Genomic DNA, 18274 nt, shown 5'->3' with positions numbered 1-18274 from the left:
GGACCTCGCGGGGTCCCGTGAGGAGTCGGGTTTTATTCTAGGTGGGACGCGAAGCCCCTGGAGGGCCTGATAAAGGGAGCACTCTGCTGCGGTGTAGACAGGGGCGGATGGCGGAGGACGGAAGGGGAGAGAGCAGAGGTGCCGGGAGGCTTCTGCGCGGTCTGAGCCCGAGGGCCGCCGGCCAGGTCGCCGGCAGAGGCTATGGCAGCAGAAACGGAGGCACCTGAGAGATCCCTGAGAAGCACGGAGGGCACGTCTCTGCTCCCTCCCACCCCACCCCTTCCCCCGCTCGGGCGCGAGCCGGGTGCGCAGGGCTGGGCTTCCTGCGGGTTCCCGGGGCCCCGGCCTGGCCCTGCAGCGGCTGTCCCTGGGCCCTCAGAGCGGAGGCCCCCCCAGGAAGGACCCGGCTGGGGCGGGCAGGCCGACGCCAACCAGTCCTGCTGCGGCGGGGCACAGGGCTGGGGTCGCGGTGCGCACGGGAGGGAGCAGGGAGCCGCCGGGACCCAGGGCTATGCGGGACAGCCACCCTTGCCCACACTGAGTACCAGTAACCGTCATTGCACTCTGTGCAACGCCACTGTGCGGCCGCTTTGTCCGGCGGCGTGTACTGTCTGGGGGCAGAGAGAGAGGGACACAGAATCGGAAGCAGCTCCAGGCGCTGAGCTGTCAGCACAGAGCCCGCCGCGAGGCTCGACTCTGAACCTGTGAACCGTGAGATCCTGACCCGAGCCAAAGCAGGACGCTCAACCCCTGGGCCACCCAAGGGCCCCTAGAGCCACCTCAGAACTGTTTGGCTTGTGAATTCCCGAGGCGAGTTCTTTTAGATTCTGGCGATAGTTGCACCAGAACTACAGAGTTCCGTGGGGGAGGGCTGGGGGTCATTACGAAATTGGGTCTTTGCTCTTTAAATGCAAATCGCCGGGGTACAGATGTTCGTCTGAAATCATGCTTCGTGGTATTTTCTGTGTGAGACCGGGTGACCTTTGTCAAGGTCGGGAGATAGGCGTTTGCTGGAAGGGAAGGTGTTTTCTTTGAGACTCACAGCCCACGGGGGCCTCTGGATGGCAACACAACCGTGAGCACGGAGGTCTCTCTGCGGGGCTGCCGTCAGGACGACTGACCCTCCCCCCTCCTCTCCAGGTTCGACACCTACAGATCCAAGAAGGAGAGCGAGCGCCTGGTCCAGTACTTGAACGCCGTGCCCGTGGGCAGGATCCTCTCGGTGGCGGTGAATGATGAGGGCTCTCGGAACCTGGACGACGCGGCCAGGAAGGCCATGACCAAGCTGGGCAGCAGACACTTCCTGCGCCTGGGGTTCAGGTACCGCGGCGGCGGCCTGGGGCGCGGGGGCACGCCCCTCGCACTGGGCGAGTCTGGGCGCCCGGGCTTTCTGCAAGCGTGTTCCCTCTTAAAACACGGACGGCCTTTGCCTGCCTGGGCTCGTCCATTCCTTTTCTTTTTTTTTTTGTTTTTTAACGTTTACTTATTCTTAAGAGACAGAGAGACAGAACATGAGCAGGGGAGGGGCAGAGAGAGAGGGAGACACAGGATCTGAAGCAGCTCCAGGCTCCGAGCTGTTGGCACAGAGCCCGACGCGGGGCTGGAACCCACGAACTGTGAGATCGTGAAGAATTGAGAAGGAAGCGTGAGCAGGGGGGCAGAGGTTCTGGAGCAGGCTGCAGAGGAGGGTGGAGACGAGCGGACTCCACTGGAGAGACCACAGGCGTGGGGGCCCCTGGGTGATGGGCAGATGCAGGGGTGGGGGGTGCCGGCAGTGGAGACGGTTAGGGTGGGCGGGACGGAGGGGAGGTGGAGGAGGCGGGCACGGAAGATGTCCACTCTGTGCCCAGGAGTGTGGATTTCATCTAAAGGGCAATGGGGAGCCATTGCAGGATCTTAAGCAAGAGGGTGACCCAGTCAAATCCCCAATTTGAAGAAAGACTTTCCAAAATGAAAGCTCAAAACAGAACCAAGACAGGCTCTCCGGTGCCATCATCTGTTGCCATTTCATGCTGCATCCGGCGCTGGGGGTGGGGCAGACCCGGGGAGACCCCTTCCTGCCTCGCCGCACCTTCGGTGGAGGGAACGTCTTCCTCCTCCCCACAGGGAGCCCCAGGCATCTCCCCCTTCCCGAGCCCGTGCAGCTCCCTGGGCAGTGGGGCACAGGCCCCCTGGCGCCCCCCTGTGCTGACCTCTGGGGGAGCCTGGAAACCGCCTTTCCCTCTCGGAACCCGTGTCCTTGTTTTCCCAAAGGGACCGGAGCACTTGCTTTGGGCCCTGAGCGAGCCTGGCAGGAGGGAAGGGGGGCGCAGGTCTGCGGGGACCTGAGCGAGCCTGGCGCGGGGTGTGCAGGTCCACAGACCCCTGAGCGGGCCTGGCAGGGAAGGTGCAGGCCGTGTGCAGGACCTGAGCCGGCCCGGCGGGGGGTGTGCAGGCCGAGAGGCCACAGTGGGCGAGCCGGGCGGCGAGGAGGCCCAGCACTTGCCTGTTCTCCGCAGCCGGGCAGCCCCACCGGGGGCCCGTCTCCCCCGAACGGCGGGGGGTGGGGGGCTGCTCGCTGGTGGGGCCGCGTCTCAGCTCTGCCTCCGGCCCACGTTCAGACGTGGGAAAAACTTGACTTTCTCCTTGTTGCGTTTTGCAGACACCCTTGGAGTTTCCTAACTGTGAAAGGAAGTCCCTCTTCCTCCGTCGAAGACCACGTCGAGTATCACGGTAATGAATAGTTGGCCGGAGGCCGGGGCCCCTCCGGGGCGCAGGTGGGAGCCGGGGCGACCCAGCCGGGGTCGCATTTTGAGGGAGAAAGATTCTGCGGGCGGGTCCGCACCCCCAGGGGCAGCCGCCTCTGGCGGCTGCCGACCCACCGCTCTCGTCCTAGAGAGGAATTTACCTGAGAAGTCGTGAGGCTCCAAATTACAGATTTGTCGGAACGCCGGAATCAAACTTTCACCTATCGTAATGCGGGTTTATTTTTGAGAGAGAGCGTGCCTGCGTGAAACAGGCTCAGCGCTGGCCACGAGAGCCCAACGCGGGGCTCGAACTCCCGAACCATGAGATCACGACCTGAGACGGACGCTTCACCGACTGAGCCCCCAGGCGCCCCTAACATTCGGCTTTTAAAATGGAAGCACCCCAAGGGACGGGAGATAGAATCTGCTTCCCGAGTAGAAACGTTGGCCTGAAACTTTTTTTTTAAGAAATGGCTCAAGCTCGCTGGGTGCAGGGGGCTTTCTGTGCCTCGGAAATAATGACCCGGCTCAGAACCGGGGCGTCTGGTCTCCCCGCAGGGCACCGAGGCTCCGCTGCCGCCCGCGTCTTCAAAGTGTTCCGGACGGAGCACGGCGAGCTTTTCAATGTTTCTTCGTCCAGCGAGTGGGTCCAAGGTGAGGACTCTGGGGCCACCAGTGGGACAGAGGACAGGACCTCCCGTCCCTGGAAAGCAGTCAGGCCACTTGATTGCTGTAAGCTCAGTTTGCAACAGACGGGAGAGGTCTCTGATGCATCAGTCCAGCGTGGCCGTGGCCTAGGGGGCCGCCTTCCCTCCTGAGCTTTGCCTGTGCCCAGGGATAGCGCAGGGCAGGGGACAGCCGGGCGGGACGGGGTGCAGAGAGCACCCTCCCCGCCCTGAGACACGGGCTTCCTGCCTCCTGCGCTGGCGGGGAGTCTATCCTGTATTGCTCTTAGCGAGTGAGAAAGTCAGTGATGGGTGGAGGGTGGGGGCAGGGGGCAGGCGGACCGCGGACCCACCGCCGGGGCCCGTCCCGCCACACGCCTGCACGCACGGTGTCCAGCTCCTCTCGTGCGGAGGACGCTCGGGGGCCACGCTGAGAGGGACGTGCCCTCGCGACCCTTCCTGCCTGACCTGCTCTCTGCTCTGTCTAGACGTGGAATGGACAGGGTGGTTCGAACATGACAAAGCGTCAGAGACCAAAGGCGGGGAGAAAATCTCAGACCTCCGGGAGGCTCACCCGGGAAAAATCTGCAATCGCCCCCTCGATATCCAGGTACCGAGCTCAGAACCAATAGTTACAGAGACTTTATTTATTTTTTTAATTTTTAACATTTATTTATTTTTGGGAGAGAGAGACGGAGCGTGAGTTGGGGAGGGGCAGAGAGAGGGAGGCACAGAATCCGAAGCAGCTCCAGGCTCTGAGCTGTCAGCACGGAGCCCGACGCGGGGCTGGAGCTCAGGAGCCGTGAGATCATGACCTGAGCCGAAGCCGGACGCTCAGCCGACTGAGCCGCCCCGGGGCCCCTAAAGACAGTGTTTGCTCAGGGTCTTCACTTGGAGGGGACCCTGACCGCAGTCCCATCGGGACAGAGCTGAGTGGATGTGCAGCCCTCACGACCCCCAGGCCGTTCTCCTCTGGCGAAGGCTCTCTCTCCACATGGAGACTTACCCGATGGGGTCGCAGGGGGCAGGCTCCCCCAAAGCTCCTACTTCCCCGGATTTAGTTATGATTTTCCCCACTGGCTCGTCCCTGACTCGTCCTGCCTTCGCTCGGGCATGGCCAGCGTCTTCCCCCTCCAGGACGTCCCGTCCTTGGCCTGCGCCCCTCCCCCCAAGGATTTCTGGAAATCCTCCAGGAGCGCTCACCTGTTCTCCAGGGGCCCCCCCACCCCGTCGGCTCTGACGGCCGCCCGCTCCCACCCACCGGGGTCACAAGGCCACTTCTCTGTGCCAGCTTTCCTCGGGCATCTCCCGTTTTCCCCGCCCCTTCCCTCCCGGCATGGACCCGGGCTCTTTGCTGTGTCGAAGCAGAGTGAAGTCCAGGCCCGGGTGTGAAATAAACTTTACTGGAGCCCTGGCCGCACCCCTGGGGACGGCGGTAAACACCCACGTGCGTAAAGTGGAGCGTGGCCCCACCGCTCACCTGCCCCGTCAGCCGAGACCCTCCTGGGGACGCAGCCCCAGACTGTAGCCCCCAGGCTGCCCTGCCTCCCAACACCCAGCTTCCTTCCAACAAGAGGAGTGTCCTTGGCCGTGGCCTCCCGGACGGCCAGTTCTGACTCTTCGAGGTCCGGGGAAGAGTCAAAGACCCGCCCGCCGCCCTGACCCCGGGCAGGGCAGCCTCCCCGGGGAGGGGCGTCCGTGACCACCCTCCGCGGAGCGTGTGGCCCCTCACTGGTCCCGCCCTCCCAGCTCCAGAGTCAGATCCTGGCTTTTTCTTGGCAAAACCAAGACCCCTTGAAACCCAGATAAGGGTCGGGGCGCACAGGTGAAGGCGGCACTTTCTCACAGACGCGGACTGTGCGCTGTGCTCGCACCCGGGACGCCTCGCCCCTGCCCGCCTCCAGATGCCGGTCGGGCCCCTTTGCGTCCGCTTTCCCTCACGTGCAGCCGCGCGGATAACTGTTCCCTCACAGGACTAGCCTGCGGGTTGAATGCAACAATCTACGAAGGGCCCTTACGGATTTGATTATTTTACAATTGTTTTATTTCACTCTCATAATAATACTGTTAGTTATTTTATAATTGCTAGTGATCAGCCTTAGCTTTCTCCTAAGAGCCGGCAGGTCTGCAGCGCCCGTTCTGGGGACTCGGAGCCGGAGCCCCCCCCCCCCTCCCCGCGAGGATGGGCGTGAGCTGTCGCTCGCAGGAAAGGGCGGAGTTGAATTTCGGCCCAGCCACGGCCACATGGTTCTTCTTTGAAGCCAAAGACAACAGCTACCTGCTGTGTTCAAAATAGCGTTTCCTGAAAAGCCCCCCCCTCCCAGCCTTTTACTAAGAGGCGGCTCTGCTCTGCCTCCCACGTCCCCAGCCCTGTCCCTTTGGTCTCTGTGCCAAAGGGGACAGCAGCTGCGGCCTGGCTCCGCATTGCCCGTCTCTGGTGACAGCCACAGCCCCGGTGCAGACACGCCCGGGCTCCGGGATGAGCCCCAGCTGGCGGGGATCACGCCCTCCGGGCCCGCTCCCTGAATTCCCTGCCCCGCCGCAAGGCTGCCCGCCCGGCGGTGCCCTTCCCCAGGCCCCTCTCTGTGCCAGGCCCTGGGCTGCGGGACCGGCCAAACCCGGCTCCTCACCCTCTCCGGGGCCCAGGATGCAGCAGGAGGAGGCGGACGCAGAACCGGGACGCAGGGGGAGGTGGGAGAGGGCAGCAGCTGTGTGCTGGGCTCAGTGTGGATTCGAATTTTGTCTGTGCCATGGACCCGGCTTGGTGGACCCCGGCCGTCGCCCAGCCTCTCTGAGCATCCGCTTCCCAATCTGTATTCCCAAGCTCTCCTGCTTTGCCCCAGAGAAGGGGGAGGCCACGCACGCCACACTCAGCCCTGTAACAGCAGGAAGGGCTCTCAAGCCGTGCTGCCCACAGCCACCACTGGGCCGCTCTGGAAAGTCCCGGTGCCCGAGCCACACCCGCACCCGCCACTGAGGCCCCAGAGATTTTTCTGGCCCCCCCATGACGTGGAACCCCATGGGGCGCCCGTAGATCAGACAGAGCCTGTCCTCGGTAGTGTGGGGCGGCAGTGGGGACGTGCTCCGGGGGACGTGCCTTCTCGCCATGGGGGCCCCAGGCACATGTCCGACGGCCAAGGACCCTAGGACCCTGGGGGGGGGGTGTCGGTCCATCCCGTGACTTCTCATCGTGTTCCTGGTCACGAGGCTGCTCTCTTGGGATAGCGGGGACACTCAGTCACTGGGGTAAAAATCTCGGGCCACAGTGACGGCGTCTGCAGCAGGGACGGCGTGAGGCCTGTGAGGACGCGTCTGTATCATGAAGCCTCACCTTCTTCTCCACGAAGAGAGACGTGACTCGCCCTGTAATTTCCGTGCCTTTTCCAGGCCACGACGGCAGACGGGGCCAACCTCACCACCGAGGTCGTCTACAAAAGAGGCCAGGATTATAGATTCGTGTGCTACGACCACGGCCAGGCCTGCCGCAGCTACCGCGTGCGCTTCCTCTGCGGGAAGCCTGGTGAGCGGCGGCCGGGGGGCCCAGACGTGCGGGGACGGGGGGGGGGGGGGGGGGGGGGGGGGGGGGGGGGGGGGGGGGGGGGGGGGGGGGGGGGGGGGGGGGGGCGGCGGTCCCACACGCCTTTCAGGCAGGGCAAGGGCCTGGCCCGGGAGACCCCGGCGCAGTGGGCGCAGTGGACGGAGCCAGCCTCCCTACGACCCTCCCCTGCAGAGACGCGAGCTCGCGGCCTCTGGGTGCTGTCATTTTAAACCCGGGTCCCCAGGTGCTCGTTAGGAGGGCTGGCAATGGCCTGTTTGTCCGGGGAGGCCCTTGGCCGCGTCCAGAAGGCTGTCATTAGGGATGCGAGGTCTCTGTGGGGGAAGGGCTCACGGCTGCTGTAATAATAGTTGAGAGGAACTATATTTGTCTTACGTCGTGAGCAGGGTGGGTGGGGCGGGACAGCCATGGTCAACTCCAGCGAAGGAGCGGGTGGAAAATTCCCAGCCAGAGCTAATGAATGGCTCTTTTCTGGTGAGGTGGTGTTGACTTCAAAAACCTGTACCAAGGCTGGGATGGGCTGAGCCTGGTGATTTGGGTTTGGATAGGCAAACCTGGCCTTTACTTAGGGAGGGGAGGGGAGGGGCGGGCGGTCAAAAGTTCACCAAGGACGAAGCGCCATATCTGATTCTCTCCCGTTTGGGGTTCCAGCGAGGCCCAAGCTCACCGTCACCATTGACACCAATGTGAACAGCACCATCCTGACCCTGGAGGACGGCGTGCGGTCGTGGGGGCCTGGAGACACGCTGGTGGTGGCCAGTACTGACTACTCCATGCACCAGGCGGAAGAGTTCCAGGTGCTCCCCTGCAAAGCCTGTGCCCCCAACCAGGTCAAGGTGGCAGGTAAGACGCACTGACTCCTCCCCAGGCTGAATGAACCTATTAGGCTTAAAGTTGTCGGAAATCAGGAAGAGTCTGTGGCGGGGGACCAGCCCAAACACCCCAGTCAAAAGGTCCCTGTTTGGGGGTTGGTGTCGCCGCAGTGTCTCTAGGAAAGAAGACGGACAAGACGGACGAGACGGACGAGACAGACAGCGTGGATGGTGGTTGGTAAAGCCACGTTTTACTTAGACGGCCAGGGTCTTATCTACCACGGGTGATGACATCATTTCTTTAATGATTGCATAGTTCAAGGTCCTACAAGTAAAGACATGCTCGGGGAAAGGGTCATTCTTATCAGGACAGGTGTAAATAACAGGAACAATCAAGTCATTACAAGGGAGGGAGTCCCTAATAATGGCCTGGCTCCAAGCGGAAGAGGAGCCGGAAGAATTCCACGAGGAGGTTCACATTCCTTAAGGCCCCGCGTCAGTGATGCATGGGCAGGACGCTTATCCTTCAATAAGCAAATTTTTGGCAGAGGTTTGTGTAAATGCCCAACACCAAACAAAGAGCTAGAAAGCAAAGTAAGGGGGAGGGCTGGAGCCACTGACTGAACCAAGTGGATTCAAAACCTAAAAGTACATGTCTCTTTACAAAGCAATGAGAAAACCATAGGATGAACAGAAGCCACATGTGTGGCCCAGGAGACCAAATATTGTTTGAGGGTTAATTATTGCCTACTGGGCCCCAACAGTCTGTATCAGTCAGCTACTGCCATAATGATGCTGCGTAACAAAAGAGACCAGAAACTCTCGTGGCCAGCACTTATTTCTTACTCATGTATCTGCAGTTTGTCTGGGGTTCAGTTTCTCTAGACTGAGCTGAGCTCCAGGGGGACAGTGGCGTTCAGGTCAGCTCTCACCTGAGAGTTACCTGTGACTCTCACTTTTCCCAGGACATAGTCTTCCTGTGGGGCAGTCGGGAAGTTCCTAGAGAACAGAGACTCAAGGGGACTCGGGGCCTGGGCTCAGGACTAGTGTGTTCTCACACCCACAGCCCATTGAACGAAGGAAGTGACATAGTCAAACTCAACACAGAAGGGGCGGTCGGCCTGTTTCTCCCATCAAGGATGAGGGAAGGGGTGAATATTTGTCGGGCAGTAATGCAATCTACCGCAGTTTTAAATCTCTTCTTTCTGTAGCTTCTGGGTCTTTCTTTCTCTTCTCCTAAACGCAGACATGGTGGTGCTGCAGTTTAGATCGTGTGAGGCTCCTGGGATCCCAGACAGTTAAAAGTATGGTCCAGGTCGATCGTCACTAGTGGAGAGAGCTTGGTACCCTTCCATGAGGTGCTCTGGTTACCGGCCCGGGAATCCTACTGAACACCGCAAGCAAAATGGATTCCCTGGGAGGCCGTTGAGCTTGGAGAAGTGCCATCGAAGCTGGACAGCCCAGCTGCACAAGGACAGGGGGCTGGCGCCTCTGTGGGGGCAGCGGCAGTGGGAGTGAGTGGGAAGTGTCCTCAGGGCATTGCTATCTGAAAGCGCCGTGTGTGGTCCCTGGGACCCCGGTGCTCAGGTCATCTTCCGGGGAGACAGCAGATGGGCCGGGGGCTGGTGTGCCCACCCTCTGGCAGCGCTCCCTCACGGCTTCCCTCGGGGACTCCTGAGTGGAGAGATGCCCCTCCCTGAAGGGAAGGCCCCCCCGAGTGTTGGACCCTGGTCTTTGCCGGGTGACTCTGGTGTCCCCAGGGCCAGTACCCGTGACAGCCCTCCTGGGACGTCAGGTGTCCTCCTGGACGCTCGGCGAGAGTGGCATTCAGATGGTTTGAGCCGATGTCCCCTGCTCACTGGACGGCCACGTGTGGCTCTGGGTGGCACCTGTGGTTCTAAGGGGGTGAAAAGCCCGAGCAGCTCAAGCCTGCACCGAGGCAGACACATGTGCACCCGGCAGGGACCAGCACACGTCCACACCCCTGCGGTGGGCTCCCCGAGCCTGGGGGCAGAGGTGGGGCTTTCACTCCAAGCAGGTCCCGATGAGGGAGCTGTGAGCGCCCAGTGGCCCAGAGAGCGGGGACCGTGCTATGTGAGGGCGCGCCGGCCTCGCCCGACGGGGCACGCGGGTGCGGATGCTGGAGAGCAGCCCCGCTGGGCAGCGTTTGGCCAACAGGTCCGGCTGCTTCCTGAGGCTCTTAGGGCTGAGAGTGGGATGTGGCCGCCCTGGGCCCCGAGCACCCCGGGAGGAAAGGAGAAGAGGCTGGACCCCCCCCCGAGGACCCTCCACACTCCCTGGTGTAGCACCGCCTTGTCTGTATCTCCCCCAGCCCCACACCCCCCCGTAAAGTTATTAGGCTCCCAGGGGACCCTCCACTTGGCTCAGAGCCTTGGGGCTGACCCGAGGACAGCGCCCCCTGGTGGGCGGCATCAGAAAAGCCCCAGGGAGTCGGGGTGTGCGGGTGTCTGTCTTGCAGAGGCCCTCATTTCTCCTTTTCAGCCCCAAAGCCCGTTTTCTGGTTCTCCATCCCCCGCTGACATGAAGCAGGGGCTCCACCTGCCCCCTCTTTTCCAAAACCGTGCCCCCAACAGTGACCCCCTAGGATCCCCCCAGGGCTGGCTGCAGAGAGGGACACAGCCCCCAGGTGCTCCTTGCTCCCGGCCCCCAGATTCCGGGAGACGGGCCTTCGCGCACATGAAGGCTTTCTGACGGGAAGCAGATGGGCAGAACAAGTCATGAAAACGTGTGAATCATCCAAAAACAATGTTGCGGTCCTGCCATCCGCAGTGTGGACGTCCACACCTTCTGACCCGGCCATTGGAAACCTCGGACCTTCTCTGCCTCTGCTCCCACACCCCCGCTTTCCCTGCACCCCTCCCCCCGGCACACGCACCTCCAAACGATGCCGCCGTTTACTGGTACCGCCGCCCCATTTCCCGCGATCGCCAGGCACGCGGGGACAGCCATCTGTTGCCTCCTCACGGTGGCCCTGCAAGGTGGCAGCCACCGCTTCTCCAGGGCCCAGAGAGGGGCGCTCGGCCTCAGGGAGATCAAGTGTCCAGCCTCCTACTTTCCGTCAGGCGCTGGCCGCACGAAGCGATTCGCGTCTCGTTAAAATGGAAGTTTAACGTGTTCTGCTCAGTCATCCTGGCCAGATCCGGGGGCCCAGGGGCTGCGGGCTGGGGGGGGCCAGCGTACTGGACGCACGCAGTGGGGCACCTCCGTCACCTCGGGGGCTCTGACGGGGCGAGCTGGTGTAGACTCTGTGCGGGCGGCCGGAGCCAGGATTCAAACCCCGAGCTCTCTGGCACCAAAGGCTCCGTGTCCTACCCTGTCCCCTTCCTCCAGCCCGAGCCCCTCCCCCACACCCAGGGGGCCCTGCTGGGTCTGACCCTCTGGAAGGGCCGTGATGCCTTTTTCTTCCCTGGATCCCAGAGTGCCCGGGTCGGGGCCCGCCCTGCACTGAGGGTTTGGGCTGTGCAACCAGGGAGGGGCAGGAGCAGCCCTAGGAAGCCGAGTCGGTGGGCGGCCCCGTGTGCAGCACCTGCAGGGCCCCCCGCTGCTCTCCCCAGGCCTCCCACCCCTTACCTGTGCCCGTGGCCCCCACATATCCGTGCTGCGGGGAGCAAGGCAGGGGCAGGGGCGAGGATGGGCGGCCGGGAAAGCAGGGCCTGGGGGTGGCCTGTGAACACAGCAGCAGCAGGACAGATAAACCGACTGTGCAGTTCTGTAAAGGTCCTGACAGGTCCTGATGGGTCCTTGAGACTCGTGCTGTTAGTACCTTCTGGAAGGAGAGCCTGAGATCCTGGGAGTGTAAGTGCTCGGACTCAGCTATCACCCAGGTCGGGATCCAACATGGACAGCCTGGTTCCACAGCCACCGTCCCCTGCAGCCGCTTTCCTACCCCTCCCGCCGTGTTCGAGAGGAGGGCGGGTCGTTGGGGAGGCCTGGCGGGCACACACCAGCTCCACCGGTGCCCTGTTCTCCGTAGTTAGGGGCTGCCGAGCCCCGAAATGCGCATGCTATGAGGGATGGCTGGGCGCCCGGCGATGTGTGTCTGGAGGGGGAGGCCCGGCCGGCGCGGCAGGAACCCCGAGAAGCCAAGGCGGATGTGGAGGGCGGTGGGGAAGACCCGGCGGACTGGGAGCCGTCGGGGCGGGTCTGCAAGGACAGGGACGAGGTTGAGAGCCGGCCGGGCCAGAGGAGCCGCTGCGGAGGGTCTAGGAGGAGCCTAGGCTCCTTGGCGGCGGGGCGGGCGCTGGGGCGGGCACTGTGGCCCCGCAGGACGGAGGCAGCGATGGTGCCTAAGCCACAGAGCCCGGGGCTCGGCCTGGCCTTCGGGCAGGCTGGCACACGGCGGCTGAGCCCCTCAGAGCCGCGGGGAGCCCGTCCCGGGCAGACTATCCCCTCGGGAAGCGCACGCCTTGCCGTGCCGCCTGGGGCCTGGCCCGCCGGGCGAGTGCTGGCTTTGGCCGGTGCCTGGGCGCCTGGGAGCCGCCTCCAGGGCACCGGGCAGCCTTCTGTCGTCGGGGGCAGGCCGGGGTGTGGCCTCGCTTCGTTGCGGAGGTTGTGATGCTCTTGTGGGCACGGCGGGAGCCTCCCCGGGTGTCTGCCGGTGGAGGAAAGAAGGCCGGCATCGGGGGGCCGCGTTCTCCATTCCCGTCCCCGTCGCCGGACTTCGGGCGTTTAAAGTGGGCGAGCACGCGAGTCTCCTTCCTCCCGGCCGTCAGGGCTGCTCCGGGAGCCGCTCTCTGTGCGGCTGCCCCAGCCGGTCACCCGGATCCCGAGAAGCTCTTCGTGCAAGAGAGTCTGTTCCGCAGCACCTGCCGGGAAGGCTCGCAGCCTGGCGCCCGCGACGCTCACGGGCCAGCAGGTGGGAGAGGCTTCGCAGGGCCAGCCGGGGAGGCTCTGCCTCTGGACGTTTTTCTTTTTTTTAATGTTCATTGATTTTCGAGAGAGAGACAGAGCGTGAGCAGGGGAGAAGCAGAGAGAGAGAGACCCAGAATCCGAAGCAGGCTCCAGGCTCCGAGCTGTCAGCACAGAGCCCGATTCGGGGCTCGAACTCATGCAGATCAGGATCTGCACACAAGTCTGACACGTAACCAGCCAAGCCCGCAGGCGCAGACCGCACCCCGTAGACAGAGGCTGTGTGACCGGGGCGGAGCCACCGCGGGGTGTGCTGAGGGAAGGCACCGGCGGTCCGCAGAGTGAACTTGTGTCAACGCTCCTCTGGCCAACGTCAGCATGTGGAGGGAATGAAAGTCCTGATGGCCCCCCTTGCACCCAGCCCCCCTCTGTGTCGTGACGGACCCCTCGGGCGAGGGCCCGACGACCTCCAGGGCAGGTAGTAAAGTGCAGTAAACGGACTCTTCGTAAAGTGAGTTTTCCTCATACTGAGACCTTCGTACCGCGGGACCCTGTGCGAGGCTGAGTGGCGGCCCCCCAGACGCCCACACGCTGAGCCCCCGGCCCCGCCGGCCCCGCGTGTCAGCAAGGGAGACTTTGCAGGTGTGAGCGAGTGAAGGCTCATGAGCTGGGGTCATCCCAGGTCACCCGGGTGGGCCCTGTGTCCTCACAAGGGTCCTTACGAGGGGACACAGGAGGGTCCGAGGAGGAGGTGATGGCGAGGCAGGCGCTGGAGTGACGTGTGTGGGAGGAGGAGGAAGGGGGCTCTGGGAGCCCGAGGACAGCTGAGCCCTGGGGCTTCCGGAAGGACCCGCCCCACCCGGGACCTGAGACGTGAGAACAGGAGCATCTGCTGACTGAAGCCAGTCGGGGGGTGGCCGTCCATGGAGCCCCGGGCAGCTCTGCGTGTCCCAGCCCCGTGTCCCGAGCTAATGTGCTTCCAGAAAGCGCCTCCCCTGAGCCTGCAGGATTGCAAGGAGCAGCAGGAGGTCCTGCAGCCCCCACAGGACCTGGGTGCTGGCGGGGTCCCCGTCGGGCGCCGCTCGGACCCATCACTGCCCCGGCCTCTGCGCGTGGGCTCAGCATGTGGGGGGCTGGCACGCGTCCCCCGTCCATCTAGCCGGGGCCGCAGGGGAAGCCGGGCAGACGGCATCTGCCCTGCGCTGGGGGCCGCCAATCCCCAGGGGAGGCTGTGCTCTGTAACTGTCCCCCAACAGGGAGGAGAAGCACCTGCCGGCGGGGTCAGCCCTCCCCGTGACGAGCCGCGTCGAGAGGCGGGCCAAGATGCCTTTGTTCCAGGAAAGAGTCCGAGACCCAGGTTGGGGTGGATCTGGGGCGGAAAACAGTTCCAAAGCTCCAGGGTCCTGTCACCCACACCTTCCCAGGGTGCATCTGCCCCAGCCCTGGGGAGGACGAGGATGGAGGGGAGCACGTGGATGGCACCAGGCCACGTGGAGCGTGCCGGGAGCCGGCAGGCACCGCCTCTCCTCCAGGGACTCACAGACCAGGGTAGCTGAATCGTGCAGAAAGTTCTTAAAGTAGTCTTTTTGAGGACAGGAAGCCTGGATGCGTTTGGTAACAGAGCCTAAGGGACCCACGTGAGGCAGGAGAAGTTACTGGAATCCAGGCCCTGAGACTGTGGGAGGGGTGGGGTGGGGAGAGAGCACCCTGTCCTCTCAGAGCCGCCTGGGACACGCCACGTTCCAGGGCGGGGGACGGAGCAAGAGTGGGAGCCACACTGCTCTGCTCAGCTTGGGACAGCGCCCTCGGGGGGCTGGGAAGGAGTCCTCCCGGGGAGCACAGTGAGCGGAGTCCCAGGAGACCCCAGGAGGGACCACTGTCAGGACATGAGCATTGTTCTTCTGCAAGATGCGACCAGGTTTCCCTAGGGGGACCGCGGGGACCTCTGAGCACACGGGGCGGGGTGACACAGCCTGGAGCACGGGCCTCTGACCCCGCCCCCGCGCCCTGACCCCGCCCCCGCGCCCTGACCCCGCCCCCGCCCCCGTGTCCCGCAGGGAAACCGCTGTACCTGCACATGGGGGAGGAGACGGACGGCGTGGACATGCGGGCGGAGGTCGGGCTCCTGAGCCGGAACATCGTGGTGATGGGGGAGATGGAGGACAGGTGCTACCCTTACACCAGCCACGTCTGCAGCTTCTTTGACTTCGACACCTTCGGGGGCCACATCAAGGTAGGCGTCCTCCCGCCCGCAGAACTCCCGCGGCGCCGGCGGGGCAGGGACCTGGCCGGGGCAGGGACCAGAGCCAGAGCTGTGCTGTCCCAGCCGTCAGCTCTCGCCCACAAGACGGATGACGGGGCCGCCCGTCCACCCCCGGCACCCGGCACGCAGTGCTCCGGCCTTCACGGGTCTCTCTCTCTTCGGTGTTTCCCCCACACGCTCCCCGGAAAAACGGGCATTTAACTCACAAAGTCACACTTACCACAGATCCATGACAGTACAGATAAAACACCAGGAGGGTCTCGAGCTAAGTTTGCCCGTGAGCTTCGAGGTGGACGTAACAGGCAAAGACGGACATCGGCTGCCGGGGCCTCCCCGCACAGCACGCGGGATCCGCTGTCGGGTCCCGGGAGCTCGTGTTTTCCTAGCGTTGAGCCCAGAGGAATCCTGTCGGTGTCCCTGTGCAGAGCGGCCTCACCGGCACGTGGGGCACTACTGGACGCCCAGTAGCTCTTCATGACTTAGGAGCGAAGTGGGCAGAGCACGGACCCCGGGTTGGTGTGCGATCAGGATGAGGGGTTTGGTGACGATGGATGCGGGAGGGACGCTCCCAGCGCTCATCAGCGTCACACCGAGCAGCTGCCTGTCCCCCAGGGGCTCCCCGCGCCCCCGGCCCCCTTGTCAGATGACAGCAGGGTCCCCAGGCATCGTAGCCTCAGCAGCAGGTGCACGGGTTCTGGGGCTGAAGGGGGGCGGGGGGCGCGGGAATGTCCTCAGCCGAGGACTGTTTCCGGCTCCCTCCCACGTGGCCCCAACCAGACCTCAGAACCACTCCCAACACGGCCGGCCCGAGCGGCCGTGACAGAGCCGTGTCTGGTTGATGCCCTCCTGGGGGCGGAAGGGTGGGCATGTCCCCAAGGTCAGCCTACCCTAGTGGCAGAAGGCTGAGCCCCACTGCTGACAGGAATCGGTTCTAGAATGTGCTTTCCCGGTGAGCTCCTGGAGGGCAGACGCCGGCCGTGGTGCACAGAGCAGCCAGCCTGTGGGCACCCGAGCCCTGCACACGCTCCTGGGGTCACAGGGTGAGGGGAATTCCGGGCTCAGTGTCAGACCATGGGCCCGGGTACAGGCTCCTTGTGCCCCGTGGCCTGCCCTACCCCGGATTCCTGTCCTCCTTGCCGGGGGGGGGGGGGGGGGGGGGGGGGGGGGGGGGGGGGGGGGGGGGGGGGGGAGGCCAGGGCTCATGTCAGCCTCCCCCCAGGTCATCTCGGGTTCCCCCTTCTTCATGACCCTCAGGGACCTAGGAGTGGGGGACGGGTGGAGGCACACCCCGCGGATGCACGGGCCTTCCACAGGTCCCCGCTCCGAGCAGCTCGCTGCCCGGTGACATCCCTGGGGGACTCGGGGAGCCTCTGCCACTTGCAGAGCGGGTCTTTGATTTGCTTCGTGGCCGAGGCAGGCATTGCCAGGGATGTGGCACCAGCGGGGACACAGGGGCGCCTCCCAGACCCTCCTGACCCTGGGCCCCCCTCTTCTAGTTTGCGCTGGGCTTTAAGGCGGTGCACCTGTCGGGCGTGGAGCTGAAGCACATGGGGCAGCAGCTGGTGGGGCAGTACCCGCTTCACTTCCACCTGGCGGGCGACGTGGACGCGCGGGGCGGCTACGACCCGCCCACCTACATCCGGGAGCTCTCCATTCACCACACGTTCTCGCGCTGCGTCACGGTGCACGGCTCCAACGGCCTGCTGGTAAGCCCCGCCCCCTTCCTCCCGGGGAGGGGGCCCCTCCCTTCCCCGTTCTCGAGTCCCCTTCCTCCAGGCCGTGTCTGGGTCTAGTCGTTTATTCTGGGCCCCGGGGGTTGAACCATCCTTGGCTCGAGCTTAGAACGGAACTGGGGGAGAGCAGGTCTCCAGCCAAGAGGGGGAAAGAGCGCCATGTCCTTGCCGAAGGGCGCGGGGCTGCAGAGGTGGTGAGTGGGCCCTGGTCCCTGGGAATTAGGTCCCTCGGTGCCGCTTTGGAGCGACGGGCCATCGAGGACCAGTGGCGGGCAGGGGGGTCAGGCCGAGACTCCGCGCCGGGGCCTCTGCCCCGAAGGCTTGTAGCAGCGCAACAGACCTTTCCCCGCCCCGGGTTGCACCGCGGGTCCTCAGTGCAAGCGCCGCTGGGAGATGAGAGAGAGAGAGACGGCTTGAACAGGGCACAGAATCTGAAGACAGCTAGCTGTCAGCACAGAGCCGATGTGGGGCTCGAACCCACGAACTGTGAGATCATAACCTGAGCTGAAGCTGGACACTTAACCGACTGAGCCCCCCAGGCGCCCCTAACTTGATTCATCTTTAAATGAACTAAGCTGCGGAGGGGAGGGGTGTTGGGGGAGCTTAGCCGGTTGAGTGTCTGACTCCTGATTTCATGTCAGGTCATGATCTAATGGTTCGTGGGATGGAGCCCCGAGTCAGGCTCTGTGCCGAGTGTGGAGCCTGCTTGGGATTCTCTCTCCCTCTCCCTCTGCCTCTCTGTCTCTGCTTCTCTTAAAAAAAAAAAAAGTCAACGTCTATCCTCTAGAAATTCTAAGAACTGGACATTACAGGCTGGCACTCGGCAAGCTCATTCTAGATTGCGTTTTGTTTGGCTTATAAACTATTTACAGAAACATCCGATCATCTTTACACCAAACTGATAATTTAACGCCAACCCGACCTTTTCTAAAATAGACTAAACTTCTATCCTGTATGAACCAAATGTCACAAAACGGCACCTGCAAGCTGAGCCCAGGGAGGACATGTGTTTGGTTTGGCTTAAACAGTGTTTGAAGAAATATTGGAATTAGTTTCCATCATTAAAAAATTAAGAGATTTCACATAGAAATCTGGATTCTTGGCTTCTCTTGAAAAGTGGCCTTGTGGGGGAAGGGGGGCACCTGGGAGGCCCTGTCGGTTAAATGTCCAACTTCAGGCTCAGGTCATGATCTTGTGGTTTGTGGGTTCAAGCCTCGCGTCGGGCTCTGAGCTGCTTTGGATTCTGTGTCTTTCTCTCTCTCTCTCTCTCTGCCCCGCCCCTACTCACAAGCTCTCAAAAACAAAACGTTAAAAAAATGAGGGGGAACAGTGGAGGTGGGGCTCACACGCTGCTTTGGATTAGGGAGCTCAGCCCATGGTAATTCCCGCACATCGGTATGCATGTGTCTGCGCGTGTGGCTACAGCCTGCCGATTTGTCTGTCTGCCCGTCTACTATCTCAAGTTCTGTGTGTGTCACGGTGTAAATATCTAATCCTGGGAAATGTTCTAAGGCAGATCAATTGTAGACCTAGGAGCCAGAAGGTTCCAGAAGGCACAGGTCACACCAGGGGGCTCCCGGGCAAGGTGCAGCAAGTCTGTGGCTGAGCTGAGACCTGGACTTGTGTCTTCTGCCCCCCCCCCCCCCCCCC

General features: G+C 63.0%; 1 protein-coding gene across 1 annotated transcript in view; it reads left to right on the top strand.

Annotated features, from left to right (window-relative positions):
• The window catches only part of CEMIP (cell migration inducing hyaluronidase 1), a 42263-nt gene that overhangs the window by 3555 nt on the left and 20434 nt on the right, over positions 1–18274 (top strand). The window contains exons 5-12 of the mRNA XM_029952316.1: positions 1141–1320; positions 2642–2712; positions 3285–3380; positions 3880–4001; positions 6779–6911; positions 7599–7790; positions 14686–14861; positions 16388–16597. Of these exons, the coding sequence (XP_029808176.1) occupies positions 1141–1320; positions 2642–2712; positions 3285–3380; positions 3880–4001; positions 6779–6911; positions 7599–7790; positions 14686–14861; positions 16388–16597 (1180 nt within the window). The remainder of the gene's footprint in view (positions 1–1140; positions 1321–2641; positions 2713–3284; positions 3381–3879; positions 4002–6778; positions 6912–7598; positions 7791–14685; positions 14862–16387; positions 16598–18274) is intronic.

Source organism: Suricata suricatta, chromosome 9 (assembly GCF_006229205.1).
Source record: "Suricata suricatta isolate VVHF042 chromosome 9, meerkat_22Aug2017_6uvM2_HiC, whole genome shotgun sequence".
Taxonomy (NCBI): domain Eukaryota; kingdom Metazoa; phylum Chordata; class Mammalia; order Carnivora; family Herpestidae; genus Suricata; species Suricata suricatta.
The sequence above is the reverse complement of the archived record's forward strand: the minus strand, read 5'-3'. Positions and strand labels throughout refer to the sequence as shown.